Source organism: Callospermophilus lateralis, unplaced genomic scaffold, assembly GCF_048772815.1.
Source record: "Callospermophilus lateralis isolate mCalLat2 unplaced genomic scaffold, mCalLat2.hap1 Scaffold_1712, whole genome shotgun sequence".
Classification (NCBI taxonomy): Eukaryota; Metazoa; Chordata; class Mammalia; order Rodentia; family Sciuridae; genus Callospermophilus; species Callospermophilus lateralis.
This window is the reverse complement of record NW_027512784.1, coordinates 109,318-132,806: the sequence shown is the minus strand read 5'-3', so window position 1 is coordinate 132,806 and position 23,489 is coordinate 109,318. Positions and strand designations below refer to the sequence as shown.

At 46.2% G+C, this 23,489-nt stretch overlaps 1 protein-coding gene across 1 annotated transcript in view; it reads right to left on the bottom strand.

Annotated features, from left to right (window-relative positions):
• Nucleotides 1-6,529: 6,529 nt before the first annotated feature.
• Nucleotides 6,530-23,489, bottom strand: part of LOC143388343 (butyrophilin subfamily 1 member A1-like) — a 57,457-nt gene continuing 40,497 nt past the window's right edge. The window contains exons 5-7 of the mRNA XM_077108150.1: nucleotides 15,239-15,259; nucleotides 9,890-9,910; nucleotides 6,530-7,059 (exon numbers count right to left, since the gene is read on the bottom strand). Of these exons, the coding sequence (XP_076964265.1) occupies nucleotides 6,530-7,059; nucleotides 9,890-9,910; nucleotides 15,239-15,259 (572 nt within the window). The remainder of the gene's footprint in view (nucleotides 7,060-9,889; nucleotides 9,911-15,238; nucleotides 15,260-23,489) is intronic.

The following is a 23,489-nucleotide window of genomic DNA, read 5'->3' as shown; positions in this document are numbered from 1 at the left end:
TGTTGCTGATAACATAGGTCTAATACATTTATTTTGAGAATAAATAACTAAATGATGACGGAGTGAGATCCTTTAGCTACCTCTCCCCATAGACCATTAAGATGAACAGTTTTCATGCACCCAACTATTAGTACAAGAGCTTAGAAAATCAGGCAAGAGACCATAATGCCTGCTTTTAGTAGAGCACAATGAAAAAATGCATTGCAAGTGGTGGCAATGAGCCCCCTGCCCCAGCTCCATAACCCCAGGGCACAGAGGCTTCTCACCTGGGGGAGAACAATGGAATTTTGTCCACACCTTAGACTCAATACTCAGTACCAGGCCCATGCAGTGAAACCCAGTAAACCTAGTAATAGGTAAGGACCAAAGAACCCCCAGTGCCAGGCCAATCATTCAGAACCAGTCACAAACAACAACAACAGCAACAACAACATCAACAACAAAACTGCATATTAACACAGGTTTCCATAAAGCAAGAATGCATAAGAGTCATAGACATTTAGGCACCCCATAACACAGACCACCAAAATATATAAAACAAAGAAGACAAAAACAATGGAAGGCACAAAAGGTTCTACAATAATAGCTGTAGACTTCAGCATCTCATCTCAATAATGGACAGAATAGCTACACAGAAGAAAAACTGAGAAGCAGTGGACTTGGGCAGCACAGGAAATGAATGAGTTATGACACAATTTTCATTCTTTTTAAGTGTGTTTGGGATAATTCCTGGGACAGAGTGTATGTTAGAACACAAATTGAGTGTCCATAGATATTAAAAGATATTAAATATACAAAGTATCTTCTACTAATACAACCTGATAAAGTTAGAAATTGATGATAAGTTGGGAGCAATGGTGGGTTTAGTCCCAGCATCACATGAGGCTCTGGCAAGAGGATCACGAGTTCAAAGCCAGCCTCAGCAGTTTAGTCTGATCCTAAGCAACTTAGTGAGACCCTGTCTCAAAGTAAAACATAAAAAGGGCTGAGGATGTGGCTCAGGGGTTAAGCACCCCTGGGTTCTATTCCTGGTAAGAGGAAAATCCACAAAATTTTCAAAATTAACAGGTCTTTCTGTAGAGGGGTAGTAAAGTTCCCAACTATAATTGTGGGGGTATCGACTTTTCCTTGCACTCTGTCAGCTTTTTCTGTGTCTTGGAGAGTGGATCCTCTGGTCACTACGCATGGCTCTCCTTGCACCTTCCATCTTGCCTCTCTCTGAGGTCTGCCACGTCTGAAACCAACGTAGGTGTTGATGCTTCTGATTGGTGTCATCATCATGAGTCTTTCTCCACCCTTTGATTTGAGCTGCATGAGATTTACATTGTAAATGGACTTCTTCCCAACATACACTTAGATCTTGCTTTCTGATTCATTCTGACAATTTTTGTGTGGATCTTTGTGTGTGTGTGTGTGTGTGTGTGTGTGTGTGTCTATGTGTGTTTATTTTGTTGTTTTAGAGTTTTCTGTTGTCTGTCTTTCTTGCAACCATTTGGATAACCTCCTTCTGAGCTGTATTTTTTTTTCTTTTATTAGCCATGCGTTATAGTTACACTTAACATTAGGATTTATTTTGACATAAATATTCAAGCATGGAATACAATTTGCCCCTAGTCAGTCCCCAGTACTTCCTTTTCCCTCCTCTCTTCCCTTTCCTATTCCCTTTCTCTATTCCCTTGGTCTTCCTTTTACTTACTTCTGTATTTTATATGAAGGTGAATGCACTGTGGTGTATATTTTTTTAGGACAGTTTGTTGGATTTCATGGCCCTGTTCCTCCATTTTCCCATCAGCCCCTCTACCTCAGTCTCTTTCCTCTACTTACTGATCTCTTCTATTTTCATGGGACACCCCTTTCAACCCCTTACTTTTCTCTGGCTTCCATGAGGGACAACTCTGACCCTTGACATTCCAATTCTCCCTTATTTTACGTAGGTTGATGTCTCCAGTTCCATGTACCAGCAAATACCATAGTTTCATTCTTCTTCAGGGCTGAGTAGAACTCCAGTTTGTATATAAATGACATTTCTTTATCTATTCATCTGTTGATGGTCATCTGGGTATTTTTGTCTCTTAATTGATGTAATCAGAACATTGATGTTTGAGGTGACTGTGGGCATAGTTGGCAATGTCTACAGTAGTTAGCAGTGTCTCTATTTCTTGCTCTTGTTCTTTGCTTCTATTTTTGACTTTACTGTTTTTCTTGTTTTTGTGATTGGAATTTAGTATCTTACAATTTTGTTTTTTCTTGCCTTTGGTATGGGGGACCCAAAACCCACAAAGTGTGTCCAGAAGGTTCCCAACTAAGTCTAGCCTCCAGATCCCACCTCTGACCTGTTAATTTCTGCCTCTGACTCTATGTGCCCTGTGCTGTCCCCACTTCTGCGCTGGGTGAGCCTGCAGCCCTCTCCCTCCCACAGGGTCACTGCTGCAGAGGAGTCTGCCCAGGATGAACCACATCTTGAGCCTTACGCATCTGCCTTCAGATGACATTTAAAGGAGATTTTGGACTTGAATGCTGGGAGCCATCAGCCAAGTAGGTATGACAAATTCCTTGCCAGCTTACTCCCATGCTGTCTAGTGGAAGGACTTCTGAAAGGTGACCTTGCTCAAGGACCAGGGCAGGATCCGTGTTTAGGGTGTTCCCCCTTTAGAATAGGGCGGTTTAGCATAATAGGAGATTAGGGTGTTCCCCCTTTAGAATAGGGCGGTTTAGCATAATAGGAGATTAGGGTGTTCCCCCTTTAGAATAGGGCAGTTTAGCATAATAGGAGATTAGGGTGTTCCCCCTTTAGAATAGGGCGTGTCCTGCTGCTGAGTTCCTCTTGAGTGCTTAGGGTCAGACAGTATATTTTGGGAGACAGAAGCCTATGGGAGTGGATTTGGGCAGAGTAGTGGATTTGGGAGAAGAGGATTTGGGCAGAGAACGTGGATTTCCCCAGAACGTGTTTGTAGACGGCCGGTGTGAGTTCGGGAATAAAGAATTGCTGTTTGAATCTACAAGCTGTGTGGAGACTCGTGATTTGTGCCCAGCCAGAGACTGCGGCACTTGAAGTTGGTGTTGGGACTTCAACAACGTTGACCTTGGGAGACCATTGGAAAGAGATGAGGTATTTTGCATGTGAGAAGGATGTCCATTTTGGGGCCCAGGGGTGGAATACTGTGGATTGGACAGTTTCATCCCCATGAGCACACATGTTAGAATTTAATACACACTGTGTCCGTTTCAAGGGTGGGGCTTTGGTGAGTGACTGGCAATGGGATAAACAGGACCTTGGGCCCCCTCCTTCTAAACGGCCTTTGCCCCCTCTTTAGATATGAGCACACAGCGTTCTTACAGTCTGGAAGACACAGGCACAAGGCACCACCAGGGAGCAGAGACCAGGCCCTTACCAGATACCCAGCCTGTGGGCTTCTTGGACTTCCTGCCTCCTGAACTGTGAGAAATACACTTATATGTCTAAATAAATCATCCAGTCTGAGCCATGTTACTAGGGTGGTGTGAGTGGGTGAAGACAGAGGCCTGTCCAGCGGGTCCTTTAGACATGCCCCTGTCATACCCTGCCAGCTTGATTTTGGGGGGCAGAAAGGGGGCAGGCTCATGTTAAGCTTGACCTCTCTCTCCCAGAAGCTTTCTCTCCTCCAAAGACTCCTGTTTCCTCTAGTGGAGAAATACATTTAGAAATCCAGACCTGGTGACTGAGAGCAAGCACTGCATCCAGCTGTCTGTGCTTCCAGACCTTCCGATCAGACGATAGGCCCATGCACTGTAACACACACACACACACACACACACACACACACACACACACACGAGCGTGCGTTTATACTTAGGTCCACTGGTCTGTAGTTTATATTTGAGTTTTGGTTCTTTCTGGCCGAGCAATATGTGATCCATGCCCTCTCCCAGCGCTAGGCAGGAGGTGAGCCATCCCTCGGACAGCCCAGGGCCAGGCAGGCGAGCCCCCCACACCCCATGGTGCTTTCTGCTGCTGAGCAGGGGGGGCTCAGAGGGCTGTGCATCCAGAGCACCTTGCACTTACCATGTGTTAGTCTGTGACAGCTGTTGGGACAAAATCCCAGTGCAAGGCGGGAGCACTGTGTGTGTGCATGTGTGGCCTTTACAACCTGCCTGGCTCTCCTCGCAGAGCTGTGGGTTGTGGGTAGCCCAGCCCCTTCCTGCTGTACACACGGGCAGCCGCTCTTTCTCACTGTGAGAAGCCTGAGTCTCTCCTTGTTCCTATCATCTATTCACTTATAGTTTAAAGACTAGAATGCATGAAACGCATTTCAGAATGCTCGCCTCAACAGGGCAATGAGCACTTCTACTAAGGAAGCTCCAATAGATCTGCTGTTAGCTCACACCATTCATGTACGATGGACATGAATCTGGTATTATTTGATCAATGCTGCATCACAATCATCCCCAAACTTCAGAGACTACCCCCACTTTCTGCCAACTTTCTGTGGCTCAGGGTTGAGGAGTGTGGCTGGGGAGTGGCTGAGTCTCATGGGGTTGTTTGGAGTGGAATATCCACTTTAGAGGGTCACATCCCCGTGCCCAGCAGGAGGCTTCCTCCTAGTCCTCTGCGCAGGACTACCTATAGGTCCTCACAAAGCCAGGACGAGGTCTGGGGCAGGCCTTGGATGCTGTGTACTTCTTCTCTCCTGCAGTTTCAAAGCCACAGCCTGTCATCCAGCAGGAGACATCCATGCAAGGGAATGATGCAGAAGGAAGGCAGAAGCCTGGGAGCTGCCTGGAGGAAGGCAGCCAGGCAGCAGAAGCCCGTGAAAGAGGTGCACAGAGTGATTTCATCCCACCAGTAGGTCCTCGAGACCTCCCCCAGAGACAACTGAACATTTCCCTACTTCAGGGTGTCCACTTAGCAACCTCCCTCAACAGTAGGCGGTCACCTGATTTCTTTTTTTTTTTTTCTTCAAGCTTTTAAAAAATATTTTATTAGTTTTTGATGGACATTTATTTACTTATATGTGGTGCTGAGAATCAAAGTCAGTGCCTTGCACATCACCTGATTTCTTTACCACAGACCAGCTTTTTCTCCTCAAGAATTTACAGAGAGGTCAACACTATGCACTCTTTAGTGTCCATTTTCTTTTGCTGAGCACATCTTGGACCCTTATTCATATTTTTGTGTCAATGGTTCTTTTTAGCTGTCAAACACCATCCACTATATAAACACACATGGTCTATGTATGCATTTTTCTTCTTGAAGTTGTGTTCTCATAAACCACACTTAGGTTGATTTCCGCTTTTCATTATTCTTTATAAAGTTCCTATAAACACTCATGTGAAAGACACTAGACACCTGTACACTCAGTCCTGTAGAGGATGTCTCTCAGAGTGACACTGCTGATCATAGTTGTAAAGAAATGGCATTTTCCCAAAGCCACTGTACCAGAGATGTGAGTTTACTTTCCTTTACTGCCTCATGTTCTTTACCTTTAATCAGCCAGACTGTGCAGTGCTGTGTATGTGCGGTGACACATGTTTCACAGCATGGACCAGGCAGAGGGGCATCGGCTGCATTTGGGAGGCACAGTTCAGAGCCATGTGACAGAGGATCTGAGGGGATACCACCAACAGCACCACAGGCAGCCTGCAAATGGGGAGACCACTTACAGCAGCGCAGGGGAGACCACATACAGCACCACAGGCCACCTGCAAATGGAGAGACCACCTACAGCACCACAGTCCACCTGCAAATAGGGAGACCACTGACAGCATCGCAGGGGAGACCACCTACAGCACCATAGGACATTCACAAATGGGGAGACCTGCAAATGGGGAGACCACCGACAGCGCCACAGTCCACCTGCATATAGGGAGACCACCGACAGCATCGCAGGGGAGACCACCGACAGCACCATAGGACATTCGCAAACAGGGAGACCACCTACAGCCTCACAGGGGAGACCACCTACAGGGAGACCACCTACAGCCTCACAGGGGAGACCACCTACAGCCCCACAGGGAAGACCACCTACAGCACTGCAGGCCACCTGCAAATGGGTTAGTCTGTTGTTGACAGTACTCGGTTTTACTCGGTAACATTAAATGTGATGTCATGTTCAAGATCTGATTCTGGTGTGGTGATGGCAATCAAAGTCATTAGCATGTGGTGTTGAAAAGTCCACAGTTTATCCTCAGTGACAGAGAAACACCTGCAAGTCTGTGTGTTGTGTGATGAGAAGTGCACAGCACTGATTCTGCTAAGGAATCCCCCAACTATTTTCAGAACTTCAAACTCAAATCCAGGAAAAAGTGGAGAACTTGTTATTTATTAAAGCCCAAAGAAATCACAGGAAAGGGGCTCAGGAGGGCCTGGGGACCTAGAGGATCAATGAAGATTGCCCCTAGTTTCCCACAAAGCTAAGAGTGAGCATGCAGGACACCGCAAGCACCCTGCTCTTCAGAGTTCAGGAGGGGCATGCCTGTGCACCACCGTGGTCCCTGTGGCTGGCCGCTGTGGCCTGGTGCAGTTGTGCTGTGGGGACCTGCAGGTAACCGCTCACACCTTCAGGATGCTAAGGCCATTTGTCTTTTCGGCACTGACAGTCCCAGGGTAGAAATAGGGCCTCAGTGGCTCGCTTTTGAAGTTGCTCTTGAAGGTGAAGAGAATGACAAACTCAGTGACATTGTAGAAAGAGATCAACCCTTTTTCGTACTCCAGAAAAACCCCCAGCCGTGAGAGGGGTTCTCGGGTAACCACTGTGCGGGGTGTGGCAAAAGCCGAGCACTCGCCATTCTGCAGGCGAAGAATCCAGAAGCCGGTTTCAGGACAGGCCTTGGTGTACTGGCCCTTCCGCCTGACAGACTCCAAGCACAGCCCGACGGCCCACATGCTTTTGCCTGCCACTCCCACCTCCCAGTAGTGATCTCCGCCAGAGAAGCGGTTTCGACCCAGCACGCCCACCAGTGTGTCAAATCGCTCAGGGTTGTCGGGAACGTCCTGCCTCTCGGGCACATATGTCACACATTTCCCATCATCTGTCACGGCCAGGTAAGGGTGAGCAGTGGCTGCATCCAGTGTTATGTCTGCTGCAGGGGAAGGAAGTGTACCCATTAACTGTCAGGCAACTCAGAGAGCAGTCTGCCTGTGCGAAAGGGCTAAGCGCATGGCCGAGATCCAAAGAGACAACACAGACCCCAGCAGTACACACTTGCCCGTGGTGCCTTCCATCCCCAAATCTCCTCCTGGGAAATAACATCTCCAGAGACCTCAACCTGAAAGGGATTTGCAGGGTTACCCTCAGGTGCAAGGGCAGGGCTGAGACTGGACACTGCCCTCACCTTGGGATTGGACTTTAGCAACCTCAGAGTGCCTCTGCCATGTCTGCCCCAGGACTATTATGCCTGGCAAGGGTATAGGCAAAGCAAAGCAGAAGAATAAGGATGTTTCAGAGGGATAATGCCAGGAGAAAGCCCAAAGACCAGGACACTGGCCCTTGCCTCTGGAGGAGAGATCATGCTCGGGATCTTGGCCTTTTTCTGGATAAGAAGGAGAGAAATCAGAGAGTGGAAAATGGAGAGAGAGCGTGTATTCACAACTATTCAGGGAAGTGTTGCTGTAAAGGAAAGGAAATGTGACAGGAGGCACCAAGGTGTTGCATCAGGAGAGATCGTGGGCGAATCTCCTGCGTGTGTTTGTTTGCAGACAGGAGGAAATGGCACATGAAGATGTGGCAGAGGGGGTGTGGACGTGACAGGCGGAGGCTTTGAGAGCAGAGGGGACAGTGACCAAATCCCTGCTGCATCAATCATCTCTGGCTCTGGAAGATCCGAGGTGGTGGTGTGGGTGGGATCAGGACAGTGAGGACTTTTTCTTGCCCAGATTTAGAAGCTGCATTTCAGAATGAGGAGGTCCCACCACAGCTCTGCTGGGCACACCTGGTGTATTTGTTTAAGGCAGTTTCCTAAGATCTTTCCCAGACAGTAATTTGGTTACTTACCAGCAAGTTCATATTTCCAGAATCAAGTTATTTGAGAGTTGAAATGTGTCTTATGGATTATTTGAGCAAAATCTTTTTATCTTCTGAGGTAATTCAGAGAGGTTAGATGGCAAGGCAAAAGTCATCCTGGCCACACATTTTTTCCCCATCATATTTACCTGCAAATCTTTGAATCTTCTTTAGTTCTAAAATGAGATAGAGACATGCACAGTTAGTTGAGCCACTGGGCAGGGTGGGGGTACAGCAGGTCAGCAGTGAGGTCACTGGTCTTACTCACCAGCTTCCGCAAGGCGTTTTCTATGTGCTGCGAGAAATAACAGAGCAAGGTCAATATCCTGAGGGATGCTGGCTCGTTCTAAATTCAACCCACCAGAGAAACATAACTTACCAAGTTCTTTTTTGACTCTACCTAAAAAGGAAAGACGTAAAAAATATGAATTTCTGAAATTTCCAGATGTTTAATCCTAGGTCATGGCTCTCTGGGTCTTGGAGGATGTTGGTGGACATCAGGTGAGAGCTCTGGAGTGTGAGGCCCAAGGAATAAAAGCCCACCATGTGTGGGGTCTCTGGCTGCACCCCACCTCACCACCTGCTCCTAAAGCCTACGTAGCAAGGCCTCCTCACTGTCTCCACACTCTCCCCCAAATCGTTATGTATTTTCCATGATCATCACCCTAGTGGTGGAAATGGAATTCCTGGGATTTCAGCAGATTCAGTCTCTCTTGATTCAGAATTCTTCCTTTTGTTCACCATCCAGGGGAAAAACGTGAGGACTTCATGCCCTGAGTGCTGTCTACCTCTCCTGAATCATCCCTTCTACTACTTCTTTAGCAATATCTTTGCTACATTTTTTTTTTATCCTTCTGTTTTTCAGTGCTGGGGATCAAAGCCAGGGCCTTGTGCATGTCAGGCAAGAGCTGTACCATGGAGCTACAACCCAGCCGTTCTGTGGCCCAACTACAGTTAAGCACTAAAGTTAAATGCTTTGCTTCTTTAGTGGTCAGGTTTCTTGTTTTGTGATAGCAGAAGATCTGGTTCTTTGCATTGTTGGCAAAATCCATTCAAATATTTTCCTTATTTAAACCAGATACTAATTCATTTCTGCTCAGATCAGTTGAGTAGACAAACTGGAAATGCAAATGGATGTGAGTTATTTCTGGATGGGGGCCTGAGGTGTATGTTGCACGGGGGCGGGGGGGGGGGTGGGGCTTAGGCACATGTGATGAACTTCATTTGACAGAAATCTTCTCTTAGTAAAAAAGAGAAAAACCTGAACATGACTTTGCAGCCAGAGTGAGGTGAGCTGGGAAATCATCCAGGCCCAAACCATTTAATCTTAATTTCTCCTCAAGTCCAAGATGAGAAACATTGTGTGTGAGCCCTCAGGAATGTCCTGTGCTCTTTGTAATGCAGAAGTGTCCTCAAGGGCTGGAGGACATGGGAAGAACAGCTCTGGGAAAGCTGAGCATGGCACAAGCCGGGTGGACAGCCTCCTCCCTCCATGGGGTGGTGGCCTGGTGGGCAGTATCTGCCATCTGTAGGGTGGGAACCTGGTGGGCAGTCTCCTTCCTCAATGGGGTGGGGTCCTGTTGGGCAGCCTCTTCCCTCTTATGTCCATGGGGTGGGTACCTAGGGAGAGGCCAGTTCTCTGTTTGGGCAGGGCATCAGCTGAAGGGAAAATGTCTTGCCCCAGGGGCTCTAGTGAAGGCATGCTGCGCCTGGAGCTACTCTTCCCTGAAACTGTGATATCCCCAGAACTGTGAATTGGCCACTGAGAGCAGAAGCACAGTTCATCCAGGTTCATCAGATCAGCCAATTTCCTGGGTAAACCTGAGACTGTCACGTTTATGGCTTACCTGTGGAGGTACCTTCCTAAAGACAATGAGCCAGTGAGACATAAAATGCCGAATAAGACTTACCGCATTCTTCTTCTAATTTAGCTGAAAATAAAACAAGAAAAGAGAATTGGCAGACAATACTGATAATGTAACTTTAATATCAAATGATTCTTTTATTATTCTACATGATAAGTTAAGGCTTTGGTCATATGACATTTGTGGCAGCCAAATATAATATTTTATGACTATTTCAGGTTCTGACTGGGTCAGTGTACCTAGAGCAGGAAAGGGGGAAGAGGCCACCAGGCTGATGGTGCCTTGTGGTCTCATGACAGTATGAACGGGGCGGCTCTGCTCTTTTCACAGAAAACTCAGTAGGTTCATTTTGGTTCCCAGGGTCCAGATACTGCACAGGACAAGAACCTCTTCTCCCAGCTCAGCCACCACACCACGAGGCTGGCCATAGCAACCACAGTGTCTGGAACTCTGTGGAGGTGTTTTGAGGCACCTGTCCAACACTGAGAATGACCCTAGATCACAGCTGACATTATTACAGCCATGAGACAGGTGGAAACTGTGTCCCAGGAGGCTAAGCATCTGCACGGTCTTGGAACTGATTAGATATGGAGACATAATTTAAACCTGTATATTCTGACACCATAATTCATCTAAAAAGAAAACAAGAGCCTAACTATCAATTACTTCTCTCGCTCTGAGAGTAAATGAAAGAGTGAGTGAATGAATAAGGAGTTGAAGTTAAAAAAAGAAAACTTGGGTCACACAGAAATTCTCCCTTGTACTAGAACTGTTTTCATTACGAAATAGCAAACTATTAGATTTCTAAAAATAATAAAAATGAATGTATTGAGATTTTGAAGGTGAAACACCAAAGCTACATTATTATTTGTTGACTCTCTAGAGCTATTTATTTAGATGAGAGCATGTCCCTAATTGGGTTCCTTCTTTTTTCTTTAAGATTGTAGCTGTTCAACATCTAACTTGTTCTCCACCAACAAGAAAAAATATGTTTAGAATTCAATATCTACTTGTGATAACATTTGCACATGAGAACGTCAATGATTTGCTCATTTTCAAAGCCAATGTTCAAAATTCCATTCCTTGAGCACTTTTACACGTGGCCAGCAGATGCTGTTTCCAACCACTACCCTCCTTAGAGCCTGCCCTGGGTCTCTGCAGTCAGATCACTTGGCTCACCTGTCCTCCTCACACCCTGCCCTGGGTCTCTGCAGCCAGATCACCTGGCCCAACAGTATTTCTCACAGCCTGTCCTGGGTCTCTGCAGTGAGATCACCTGACCAGCAGGTTACCTAGCTCACCTCTCCTCCTCACAGCCTGCCCTGGGTCTCTGCAGCCAGATCCCCTGGCTCACCTGTCATCCTCACAGCCTGCCCTGGGTCTCTGCAGTGAGATCACCTGGCTCACCTGTCCTCCTCACAGCCTGTCCTGGGTCTCTGCAATGAGATCACCTGGCTCACGTGTCCTCCTGACAGCCTGTCCTGGGTCTCTGCAGTGAGATCACCAGGCTCACCCGTCATCCTCACAGCCTGCCCTGGGTCTCTGCAGTGAGATCACCTGGCTCACCTGTCCTCCTCACAGCCTTCCCTGGGTCTCTGCAGCAGGATCCCTTGGCCACTTCTGGTTTGCATTGGAAGAATCACGGGCTCCGCCACATCTTGTTTCAGTTCATGTGCTATCCCCTTTTCTCCGTCTACACCTAACAACTTTCATCATCCTACACATACTTATATGTATTTTTTGAAATATGGAAGAAAGATATTGTGGTTGTCTTAAAATACTATTTTAGGTCATTTGGTGTGTCTGCACATAAGGCTTTCTTGCTATAATAAAAGAACATCAAGTGTGGTATATTCTAATATTCCACAATTTATGAGTTAAATGGAGCTGTCACTTACCATTCTCGTCTTCTGTTTTCTCTGTACAAAGCAACAAAACACACAAAAACAATACTATGTTAGAAAGTGTCCTTGGCTCCTATTCTCAGATAATCTACCTCAGCCAGTGGCATCAAGTGCAGGTCTTTGATGTCTTCACTGATCTTTGAGATCAGTGAACATAAAGGAATGATCTTGAACCCTGAAGTTCTGTTAAGTTCAGATGTTGTAAGACTAGTTAGCTCTGGACCAAGAAATTTAAAAGAGCTCAAGTCTCCTTGGTATTCTCCTTGGTGTTCTGAAAAATAAAGAGCAAATAAAAGCAAACACAGCACATGCTGCAGAGAAGGCCACTCTTCCTACAGCTGAGGGCTGTGCACCGAGCACCCTGAGCAGGGTGCTCACTGGGACTCACAGGAAGAGGAGAGGCATCCCTCCTTCCACAGTTGCAGAGCTGCATGCAGTGGAAGTCCAGTGTCCACACAGCTCAGGGCCTGGAGGACACTCAGACCCCTCCCTTAGCTCAAAAGGGCCAGCATCATGGGGGAGCAGAGTGCACTTGGAAATGACCACAAAAGGGCATCTCCTGGGAAAGAGGACAAGTAGCAAGTGCAAAGTCCTGGAGGGCACTGGCTCACTAGACAAACACCCCCTGGAAGAACAAGGTTGAGAGACATCAAAAACCAAGCAAAACAAAGGTGAGTGCAAAGAAAAAAAAAAGTCCCTGAATACAGAGAAACTGTCAAAGTTATGCATGTCTTAGTACAAGTGTCTTAGTACAAGACATGTTCTTAGTACAAGTCAACATGTTCTGCCAAGAAACGAGAGACCCTTGGAGAAGTCAAATGCTGTCTGTGTATGTGACAGCTTGTCACAGAATACAACACCAGTTATGATTAAATATCATAAAATAGCAATGAAGAGTTAGAAGAAAAGAAGTGTGAAAATTAATCAAACTCTGAAGTTATTTTATAAACAGAAGAAATGGTAGAACAAAAACTCGTAAGTATACACAATTATCATTTATTCATGAAAATAAACCAATAAAACCAAAAACATTAAAATTAATAAGAACTTTGAAAATAACAACACATTTACAAACCTGATAAAAGTTAGAACAAATGTGTCTCACTGTAACTTATTTAAAATGGAAAAAGTTTGTGCAGTGTATAAATGATTATACTACCAAATATGAATTTTAGCTGATAAGTAATTATATAAAGACTAGTTTAGAATATTGATAGTTTATTCTATGGAAAACAATCATGAATATATTTTTTAGTAGATCAAATATACTTTTCTATGACATTTTTCGCCAAAATGAAAGCAAACACCACTCACCTCTTTGTTTTTTCAACAACTCTATAAAACAAAAACAAAAACAAAAATGATAAATTATATGCAAAAATAAATGCATACCTTTCAAAATCAGTCAGGAGAAATTATCCAGGAAGCTTTTCTGCCTAATATCTTCCAAGGTGTCTCAGTAAAGTACTAGCCAGTCGTCACAGGTGGGGATGAGGGTCTGCCCGGGAGATAGGTGCTGAGGTTGATCCCAGTGTCCCTAAAGCCCACGTGTACAGCCTTTGTTGCCAGCCTGGCGCAATGTGGCGTGTGGTGGTGGGTCCTTAAGAGGTGGGCCCAGTGAGGTCCTCAGGCTCCCTGGGGTGTGCCCCAATGGGGAGTGTGGGACAGGCCCCTCCCCTCCTCCATCACATGGCCACCAGGTGGGCAGTCTTGCCATGAGGTGCTGTTTTGTCACAGGCCAACACAAAGGCAGCTGCCCAAATGTGGACTGACCCCTTCCAGTCTGTGGGCCTGAAGCATCCTTTTCTGCTGGTAAGGTGACTACCTTGGGAGTCTGAGGAACACGTCAGAGATCTATTGTGGGCTGAGCCTGGTGGTCACCAGTGACTCCAGTGCAGCTGGACTAGCCCACGGCAGCAGTACCACTCCACCTGGTCTAAGTCTAAGTAAGTCCCACGTGGTAATCGTGGTAATCGTGCAGAGCTCAGCATGGAGCAGAGTTCAGCCTGGCTCTCTGCAGGGTGTGCGCAGTGGAGACATGGACAGGGCCAGGGCTCGCAGGCTGAGGAAGGGGTCTAAAGAGACCAACCTTCCCTGCCTGCTGCAAGAAGAAATCCTAGGCTTTGCAAAGTCATCCCTGAACGCTTTTCATGGATCAGCCTGATGACAACACAAACACCAGCCCCACAAGGTTGAGGGTCCAGCTGGGCCAGAAAGAAACCTGCAAAGGCCAGGGAGAGAGAGGCGCTGCCAGCGCATCTGTACCGGCTCTTCTCCCTGTTGCTGGGAAGGTGGCTACAGGCCCAGGAGCAGAGCAACACACCACAGGCCAGCTTTAGTGGAGCTCTGGGTGGCAGCCAAGGCTCAGGTCCAAATTTTATTTTTAGTTTTTATTTTTTGGTACTGAGGATTGAACTCAGGGATGCTTCATCATTGAGCCATTTCTTCAGCATTCTTTTTTTTAATTTCGAGACAGGGACTCACTAAATTGCTTAGCGTCTCTTTAAGATGCTGAGGCTGGCCTCAAAACTGCAAAACTACCTCAGCCTCCCCAGTCACTGGGATTACAGGCATGTGCCACCACACCTGGCTGTGTTCTGAATTTTAAATGATGCACCATGTTCCTTTCCTGTATTTTTTTTTTGGGGGGGGGTTTACTGCAACATTTGGCACTTTGATTACACACACTTCTCTGTGTAATCAAAATTTGGTATATTGTGGAGATGATGATCCAACAACATTCAGGAAGAGTGGCATCTACTAGTTAAACAAGAGAAACTCTGTGCATGTATGAAAAAGTAACAACAATCCCCATTATTGTGTATCACTGTGATGCAACAATAAAAAAGAAAAAAAAGAGACTCAGAATCTTTTCCTTTCCTCTCTCCTTCAAAATTGCCTCATCTTTTATATTATTATCAATCTTTGCATAAGGGAAAACACATGAATGACTTCTCATATTGTTGCTGGAGTTCACTTTCAAACCCCAAAGTAGACATTAAAAGATTAAATGTCCAAAACTTCCTGGTTCATTGCCCTACAGCAGTGTAGACTGTGATCAGAATGAACTGAAAATGACCTATTTGACATGTGAGAGCCAAGAGACCTAAGGCAGAGAAATAGGAGGCCAATTCTTCCAAACTGTGAGTCCACACTGTGATTCAGAGGTCAGAGGCAGGGACGCCCCCCCCACCCCAAGCCCCTCCAACAGCGTGAGCAATGCTGCATCCTGAGGGAGCCCAATATGGCTTGTTGGATGTGTGGGTGTGATTGTGAGTCACCTATACTGCAGTAGCCTGGGGACACCTTGGAAGCCATAGACCCTCTTCCACCATCTCCCATTGAATACTAATCCTCAGATGCATGATCAAGACCCAAACAGCCTCTCCAGGCACTCAGCCTCCTAAGGGACCCTGCAGGGTGCCCTGCACTGTGGCCCTGTCCCTACATGGAGCACAAGGCTCTCTGCCTAGCAGCTGGACCCACTCACCGTGCTGCTCCTTGAGCAAACCTGCAACAGACACAAACAGACCCATCAGTGAGACTTGTTTGCACTGAATCTTCTGAGTGGATGGCGTGTGATTATATTAGATTGGCTAATTTATATTATATTAATTGGACAAATTTTCTAAATGATCAGTCCATTTTTTCTGTTGTTCTATGCACTTCCAGTCTTGGCTTTGTATATTCCCATTTTTGCTGTTTCCTAACAGCCAGAAACCCAAATATGCCTTGACACAAGGAAAGTTCCCATATAAACAACAAACAAACAGACAAAAAGCCCTGTTTCACAAAGTTTCCTGTGACCCATGGGCAGAGGAGGCTGCCTGGTAATTCTGGGGTGTCTGAGATGCTGACAACCCCCCCCCCCCAGACAGCAGCAAGCACCTTCTCAGGAGGGCACCTCTTGCCTCCCTGGCTTTGCTCACTTGGATTAGCGCCCTGGCCCTTCCTAAGTCCTGCTGGCAGGGGAGTCACCCTCAACAGGCAGGACTCGCAAACACTAATCCAGCCAACTGAGAAAAGGACTGGACAGAATCACAGACCAGCCCTCCAGAAGCCACTGGGAATGGCTGGCTTTAGCTGTGCTTCAAGTAACTCTCAAGAAACACTCAGAAGTTAGAGGCAGCAGAGCAGGAGACTCTAGTGAGTGGCCCTGCTTGGAGAGAAGCTACCCTGAAGAGAGGTGGTGCCTCAGGCAGGCCAGGCCCTGGGTGACAGTGGTCACTGGTAGTTTTGGTGCTCATGGTCAACCACAGTTTTCCATGAGTCCCCAGGACACACAGAAAGCAGCAGCAGGGCTCTCCCATTGCCATTTCAGGAGGGTATATGATGTGATAAGCCAGGGTTTCCATCTCAGGACATGCACAGAGCATTTCATCATCCCTGGGCACACTAATGAATACCTCAACAGATAAACTGGTCTCCAAATCAACCAATTTAAGGGTAGACCACAAAAGTTCTAAGCATATATGCTGTTTTTATGAAAGAGCTGATCTTGACCCCCAAAATTCATGTTCTGGTAACTATGCGAGGTGATAAGGTGAAGATGGACTAACTCTTTTTTTTTACGGCCTTTCCTGCCAGTTCTCAGTGATGCAGGGGACCCACAGTCCACTCCTGACTTGTGGTGACTAGCGCACTCTGCTTCCCAGGAACCTGAGCCACCCCGCCCCATGCACTTCCCTGTTACTTTTGGCTCTTCTGGCCCGCATCAACAGAGCACAGGTGACCACCAGGCTGACTTCCAGGAGGACCAGGAACACACACAGCCCTATCGTCCAGGACCAGTCCTTGGGAAACAAGGCACCTGAAACACACAATCATCAGACTGGAGTCCAGTTGGACAGCAGGGGACCTGGCTGTGGGGTGACTCTCCAGGAGCCTTCTCCAGACAGGAGGAGCTCAGAGACTCTGAGCATCCCTGCCCTCTGCTCCACTCCAGGGAGTCAGGAATTCAGAAGGTGCTCCTCCTTCACAGCATGGGGCAGAGACCAGAGGTCATGTAAGTGATTATGAAGATGTTGAGACATGTCCAACATGTTATGATAAATCAACACAGGGTGTCATCTAGATTTAATAGTGCTTACGATTATATTTGTGATATGTAATTATTTTATAATAAAATGTTACTAATAGAACACAGTTTTCTCCTTCCATGTGGATCTCCTTTCTCCTTCCTCGCAAGCCCTGATGTGGCCAAGTCCTCTTTACCTGGTTGTTTTCACACATGTATGCACATGAGTGACCCAACAACATGTTGCTGAGGAGTGGGGGGAGCTCCTCTGAGGGCAAATGAGGAAGTTTGATCCTTTTAGAGGGTAAATCCAATAGGTCCCATGGACCAAGTCCCAGAGACAAAACCCTTACATGCCCAGGTATCCTTCTGAGAGGAATGACCACTGGTCCTTTAAATAATTAGCTCTGGCCTGGCCATCCACACCTGTCTGTGCAATAACCTTCCCTGAAAAGAGGTCCCGAAGACCTCCTCACTCAGGAATTGCACTCATGTCAATAAGATGCTTTTGATCTAATCAATCAATGACTTTTAGTTATTATCAATGATTTTAAGTTTCATATAGAAGCACTTTTACTATTATCTGAAGACACTTTTTAAATTTTCATCTTCCATTTTTTTTGAAGAGAGCTCTAGTATGATGACCTGAGCGTTGGTGAGTTTTTCTCTCTCACTTCCCACTCATGGTGAGCTGCCTCAGCTGCTTTCTTCACTATGAAACTCTAACTGGGAGACTTGGTTGATTTTTCCTTCTCTAATTTTGCTTTACTGAAATTGCAATTAAAAAAACAGAAAATACAAACTCTACTTGTCTGATATATGCTTTTGTCACATTCTCCTTTTGAACATGGAATTTTCTTCCATTATGTCAAACAAATGTGGGTGCTTGAACTGAAGCACCCGAGGAAGGGCATTTTAGTTGATGGGATTCTTAGGAGCCTTCATCAGTGAACAGGCAGTGCCACACCTGAGCTGAGCCCTTGGGAAGTGATGGGGACAGGAGAATTAAGACACAAGTCCCCCTGGGTGCCATTCCACCTCAGCTACTGGGATGCAGTCCACCATGGTGTAAGAGTCAACAGGGGGACCACAATGCACAGGGGCTGGAGTGGATTCCTGGAGGACAGGTCCCTGGGATGCAACTTGAAGGACCAGTGGGGAAGCTTGGTGAAGGCTCCCAGAGGACAGGAGTGTGGGGTACCCTGTGGTCGGGACGGGACAGAGAAAGGAAGGAAGTGCAGAGTTGAAACAGAGGTCATGAGAAGGCAGACAAGAGGAAGAGCCTGTGGACCTGAGTCACTGTCACGCCCTGACTGGGCAGAAGGACAGAGAGTCACAGGAGAGTAGTCAGGACCAACTCTTGTGGAATGCCCACTTTGGGTCTGTGCTGCCCAGGTGAGTTCCATCAGTCACTCCTCAGCCTTCTCATGGCGCACAAGCCCTATTTCTCCTTTGGAAACTGGCAGGGAAGGTCAGTACCCGCCCAAGATCCCAGAGATGGTGGGTGGCACTGTCAGGATTCACACTAATTAGTTGGTGGCAGAACTAATGATTTTCTCCTGGGCAATAGCTAAAGAACATCTTGAGGAGAATCTGGGAGATTCTCTCCATGTTTCATGGGCTTTGAAGGCTTTTGCATATTCGTAAATTCATTTTCATAAGTAAAATCATTTCTTTGCCAATAAATGGGAGCTGAGGATGAGCTCACATGGAAGTCAAAGAGGAATGGACCAGAACCTGGCCCAGGTGACTGCCCAGGTCTTTGCCCGTCACACCTGATCAGCTGCAAGGACAGTGCAGACTATGGAGGGAACTCACCTGCCAGAGACACATGTGCTTCCTTCTGCTCACCAAGGAGTGGGTTTCTTACAACACAAGACAAGTTTCCTGTTGACCTCTCGTCCACTGTGATGGATGCCTGCACCTGAAACGTGCCAGGCTCTTCAGTTCTCACTGTCTCATAGGCTTGTGTGAAGTGCAGTCCCTGCCTGCCCTTCCATTGCACCTGGGGCTCGGGGTACCACCCTGTGGATGTGCAGGTCAGCCTGATGCCCCAGGCTGCGTCAGGTTCCACGTGAACACGAGGAGCCATGCCGGTGCCTGGAGAGGGAAGGAGGCAGAGAAAGCACACTGTTCCAGAAATGTCCAGCGGTGTTTTCACATGGACCAGTGAAACTGCGATTGTTCATTAACCTCTGTGAACCTCAACTCTGTGTTTTGTTTGTGTGTTTTGTTTTTGTGACAATGGGGTAAAGTCCCACAAAGGGTTTGGAGGAGGAACAGATTAAGACCACAATTTGGCTTTTACTCCAGTTCCTACCAGGTCCCTTCCTGCTGTGTTTCTTTCCCTTGTTCCCCTTTGAGAACTACATGTAGTTAGTAAAAACCCATTGGTCCATTTGCACCCAGTGGACACACATGAGCTGGTGGACTCAGATGTCAGTTTCAAGTTGTCCACATAATTTCTATCACCCTTCTCCTATACAACTACCTCAGATGGAAGTTCGTATGGCCTTAGGCCAATATGGCAGACACTAGCCACTGTGGCAAAGGGACCTTGAAAGATGTCTATGCACCCCCCTGATTAGTAGCTTTCCCCTCTGAACTGCATCCATGGATACACCTGCTCAGAGGGGGGCTACCTGCCTCAGGGCCCTTGCTGTTGGGAGTGTCCTAGAGGCTGGACAGAGTGCCATCCCTGGACATCATCTGTGTGTCTTGGTCATCATGTTGCCATAGGAACTGGCTCATCCTTCCCTCACTCTCTCTCTCTTCAAGGACAGGGGTTCAAGAGCAGCAGTGACTCATCTCCCAATGTGAAGATGAAGGCTGCACTGGGGGAAGGCTGGGGATCAGGAGTAAATGAAGGTGGACACACACAGACAGTGAGACCCACTCCTCCTTCCTTTGTCCCTCCTCCCAAGATTTGGGATGACAAGCAGCTGTCATTTGTGCATAGTGTTTTGCAGCTTAGTGTGTACTAACACTAACTTATTCAAACCATCACAGTGTACAACAAAAACTAAAGTAAATTTACTGGTATTAAACAATCACTTTTGTGGGCTGAATCATGTTCCTCAGAGGATATGTTCAAGTCCTAAACACAGTGCCTCTGAAGGTTGCTGTGAGTGAAAATAGTGTCGTTTTAGATGTAATTCCCAAAAATGAGCCTACATAGGTCGTATTGGACAGGTGGGACATTCGCACAGAGCCAAGATGTCATGGTGAGATGGAAGCAGATCTTAGAATGGAGTGGTCCCAGGAAGTGTCTGGGAGTAGGAAGGCAGAGGCCTCTCTGTTGGATTACAGGAGGATGACACCTTGAGTTTGGATGTCTTCACCCTGGAAATGTTTTCAGGATATGTGTGCACAATGATGTCTAGTTAGGAGAAAATTTAGCAGAAAAATCTGTTTTCAACTGGTCAGTAATTCTTTCTCCTAGTCTTCTTTAATTTGGGAAGAATCAATAAGTACCCACCTTTCACTGTGCAAGCATGAGTTCAGGGGTGCTCATGGACTGTCCAAAACTGTCACTGAATATAGGGCAAGGACATGGCCTGTCAAGGCACACTGCAGGAAGAGATCTCCCCCTCTTGGGCTCCCTGTGACAGACTGGGTAGACCTCTCTGAAGGCCAATTGTGAGGATGGCAATGGAGAAACTCATTGCCTGAGGTTGTCACAAGAAACTCATTGCCTGAGGTTGTCATGACAAGAGCAGGGGCAAAGCTGTTCAAGCTCAGTGTGAGCCTGAAGCCTGGCCCCTCCACACCTGCTCACCCTGCCAGAACTGGCAGTGTCTGGGCAGAGCTGGGATCTGAGACATGAGCTCAGTGCAGGGATCCAAGCAGACAAGAGTGTCATAGGAAGATGGAAACAACCATGTTAGACTGGGCAAGAGCAATTTCTGATGGTCGGTGCATCTGATCTTTCCTGTCTCCTTCCATCTCCTTCTGGATTTTAGAAACTAGAGTGATATCTTAGACTGAGATGTGCTTCTGAGACTCCTCGGAAATATCATGGCTGGGATGGAGCTCAATGACAGAAAATGTGCCCAGCATGATTGAGAGCCTGGGTTCAATTCCTAGAAGAAAGGGAAGAAAAAAGAGAGAGAGAGAAAAAAGGAAAGGAGAGAGAGAGAAAGAGAGAGAGAGAGAGAGAGAGAGAGAGAGAGAGAGAGAAGAAGAAGAAGAAGAAGAAGAAGAAGAAGAAGAAGAAGAAGAAGAAGAAGAAGAAGAAGAAGAAGAAGAAGAAGAAGAAGAAGAAGAAGAAGAAGAAGAAGAAGAAAGAGGAGGAGGAGGAGAAGGAGAGGAGGAGGAGGAGGGGGAGAGGAGGAAGGAAGGAAGTGGAATGAAAGAATGATATATACTAGATTCTCTCCTTTCTCCTCTTCTTAATTATGTTGACAAAGAAATGGGTTGCGACTATATTTCTCTTACAGCCCGAGACCATTGGAATAGATTAGTCAGATGTTTTCTTCCTCTTTAACACTCTTGAAATTTCTTCATAGGATTTGCCTAGACTATACCTCCATTGTCCACTATACCCAGTATTTATCCTAACAAAGTATAGGCAGAACAAAAAACAGAGTTAATGTTCTACAGAATATAAAGAGTTTTCATTCCAGAGAAGTTCACCTGTGACCAACACTTTGAAATGTGCTTCATTGTGGTAGGTGGAGCTTAAAAAGAAACATCTGTAGTCGCCTTCATCTGCAGGATGGATGTTACGGATCCTCAGGGCCACTTGCCCCCTGGTGATGTTCTCCCTCAGGATCTCTGCCCGCCCTTGGTTCTCTGGTTGCTGCTGGTCCTTGTCCTGGGAATTCCTATAGTTATGTACCAGGCCTGATTTGTTTGTATGGCGCCATGTCACTTCCATGTTCTGAGCATCCATGGGAGGGCTGAGGTGACAGGAAAACATGGCCTCTTCTCCCACCATGACAATGATGGGTGAGCTTGGTCCAATCACGAGAAACTGCCCTGAAAGTGATCAAGAAAAATGATAGAGCCTTTGCATAGAGTGTGGCACCTAGCCTGAAGCTAATTTATAGAACATTTTTAGTGCACCTGTATTTTGATGATAATCCATCCGATGAGGTCAGGCAGGGAATTTCACACTTGGATAATCACATGAGCTGAAGAATTTTACACCTGTAGCATCTGTTGTAGTGCTTGTTAAAATTTGAATCTCTAATGGCACCCAAAAGCTCATGTATAAAAGACTTGGTTCCAAGATGGTGATGCTATAGGGAGGTAACAGAAACTACAGGAGCTGGCACCTAGTTGAAGGGAGTGGTTCTATCCTGTCTTCAGCCTCTTGCTCTCACTCTGCTCTCTTGCTGCCATTAATTGAGTAGCAATTAATGCCCTCTCTGCTGTGGTTTCTGCCTCACCATCAGCCCATTCAATGGAACTGGCTGACCATAAACTAAAACCTCTGAAACCATGAATTAAAAAAAAATCGCCCTTCTCATAAGTTGATTTTCTCAGGCATCTTTTAACAGCAAATAAAAAAATGAACTAACTCAGAAAATAGGTACTGAGAAGGAGGGTTATTGCTGTGACTATACCTGAACACATAGTCCAAAATCCTTTGAAATTGGTTGTTGGAAGAAGTCCTATAATGTTGAAATTGGAACTTAATGAAGGACTCCTCTGATAGGAGCTCAGAAGATTGAAATGCCAATAGGCATATGGACAATAAAGACTTCATTCATTAGGCTTTTTTAATGTACATATCTATGTTTATTTTTTAATTGACTTTATTTTTTAAATACATGACAGCAGAATGCATATAAATTCTAATTACACACATAGAGAACAATTTTTTCATATCTCTGTTTGTATATAAAGTATGTTCACACCAATTCATGTCTGGGAATGAGCTCGCTGTGGGGAATTGGATTAGCAGTCACATCTGTTACATTCTAGAAAATAACCTGTCTAAATTTTAACCATGCTCAGAGACTATGTGCGAGGTTGAGTTTAAATATGATGGATTCATTGATCCAGGAGAGAGAATTTACAACTCATAGCACTAAGGCAATGACAGTGTATTGTTGGCAGCTTTTAGCAAGGTTCAATTCTGGGAGCTAAAAGCAGAGCAGAAAGATTTGAAAAACTTTCAATTTGGGCAGAAAGGGAACATGTTTAAGTTTGTGGTCAAGGAGGATGTGATTGCTGAAGAGATCAGTGTCTATAAAAAAAAAAAAATACAAGTGCTTCTCATTGGGACACTTGGAAAGATGTCTCCAGGGTATCAAGAATTGTACCAGACAACACACAACACAAACTCAATGATGTCAAAGAACTAACTCAATTGAAAGACTGCTTTGAGAAAAAAGGCAGGAATACCCTGTTCCAAAAGGACCATCTAGGAAACTGCTTTCCCCAGGATTTATGTCAGCATGCTCAACCAACTAGGAATTCAGAAGTCACTGCAGCCATCGTCCCAGTGGGTCCAGTTAATTCTTGAGCTGGCAGCAGTTCTTGGCATCGTTTGTGGGGTGCTGGTTCTGGAGGAATGGAGAATGCAAGATCTATGGGATCATGGGGGTTTCCACTGAGATTTAAAAGGGAGACCAATAAGCCAGGCTGGGTGGGACAGTCTCAGCTTCCCTGAAGGGTTAATGTGCTAACTGGTGAGAATAAGGAGGGATGCCAAAGTTGTTATGTTGACCACAGGAAGTTGGAGATGCCAGGAATTTGGGATGTTAGTCAAGAA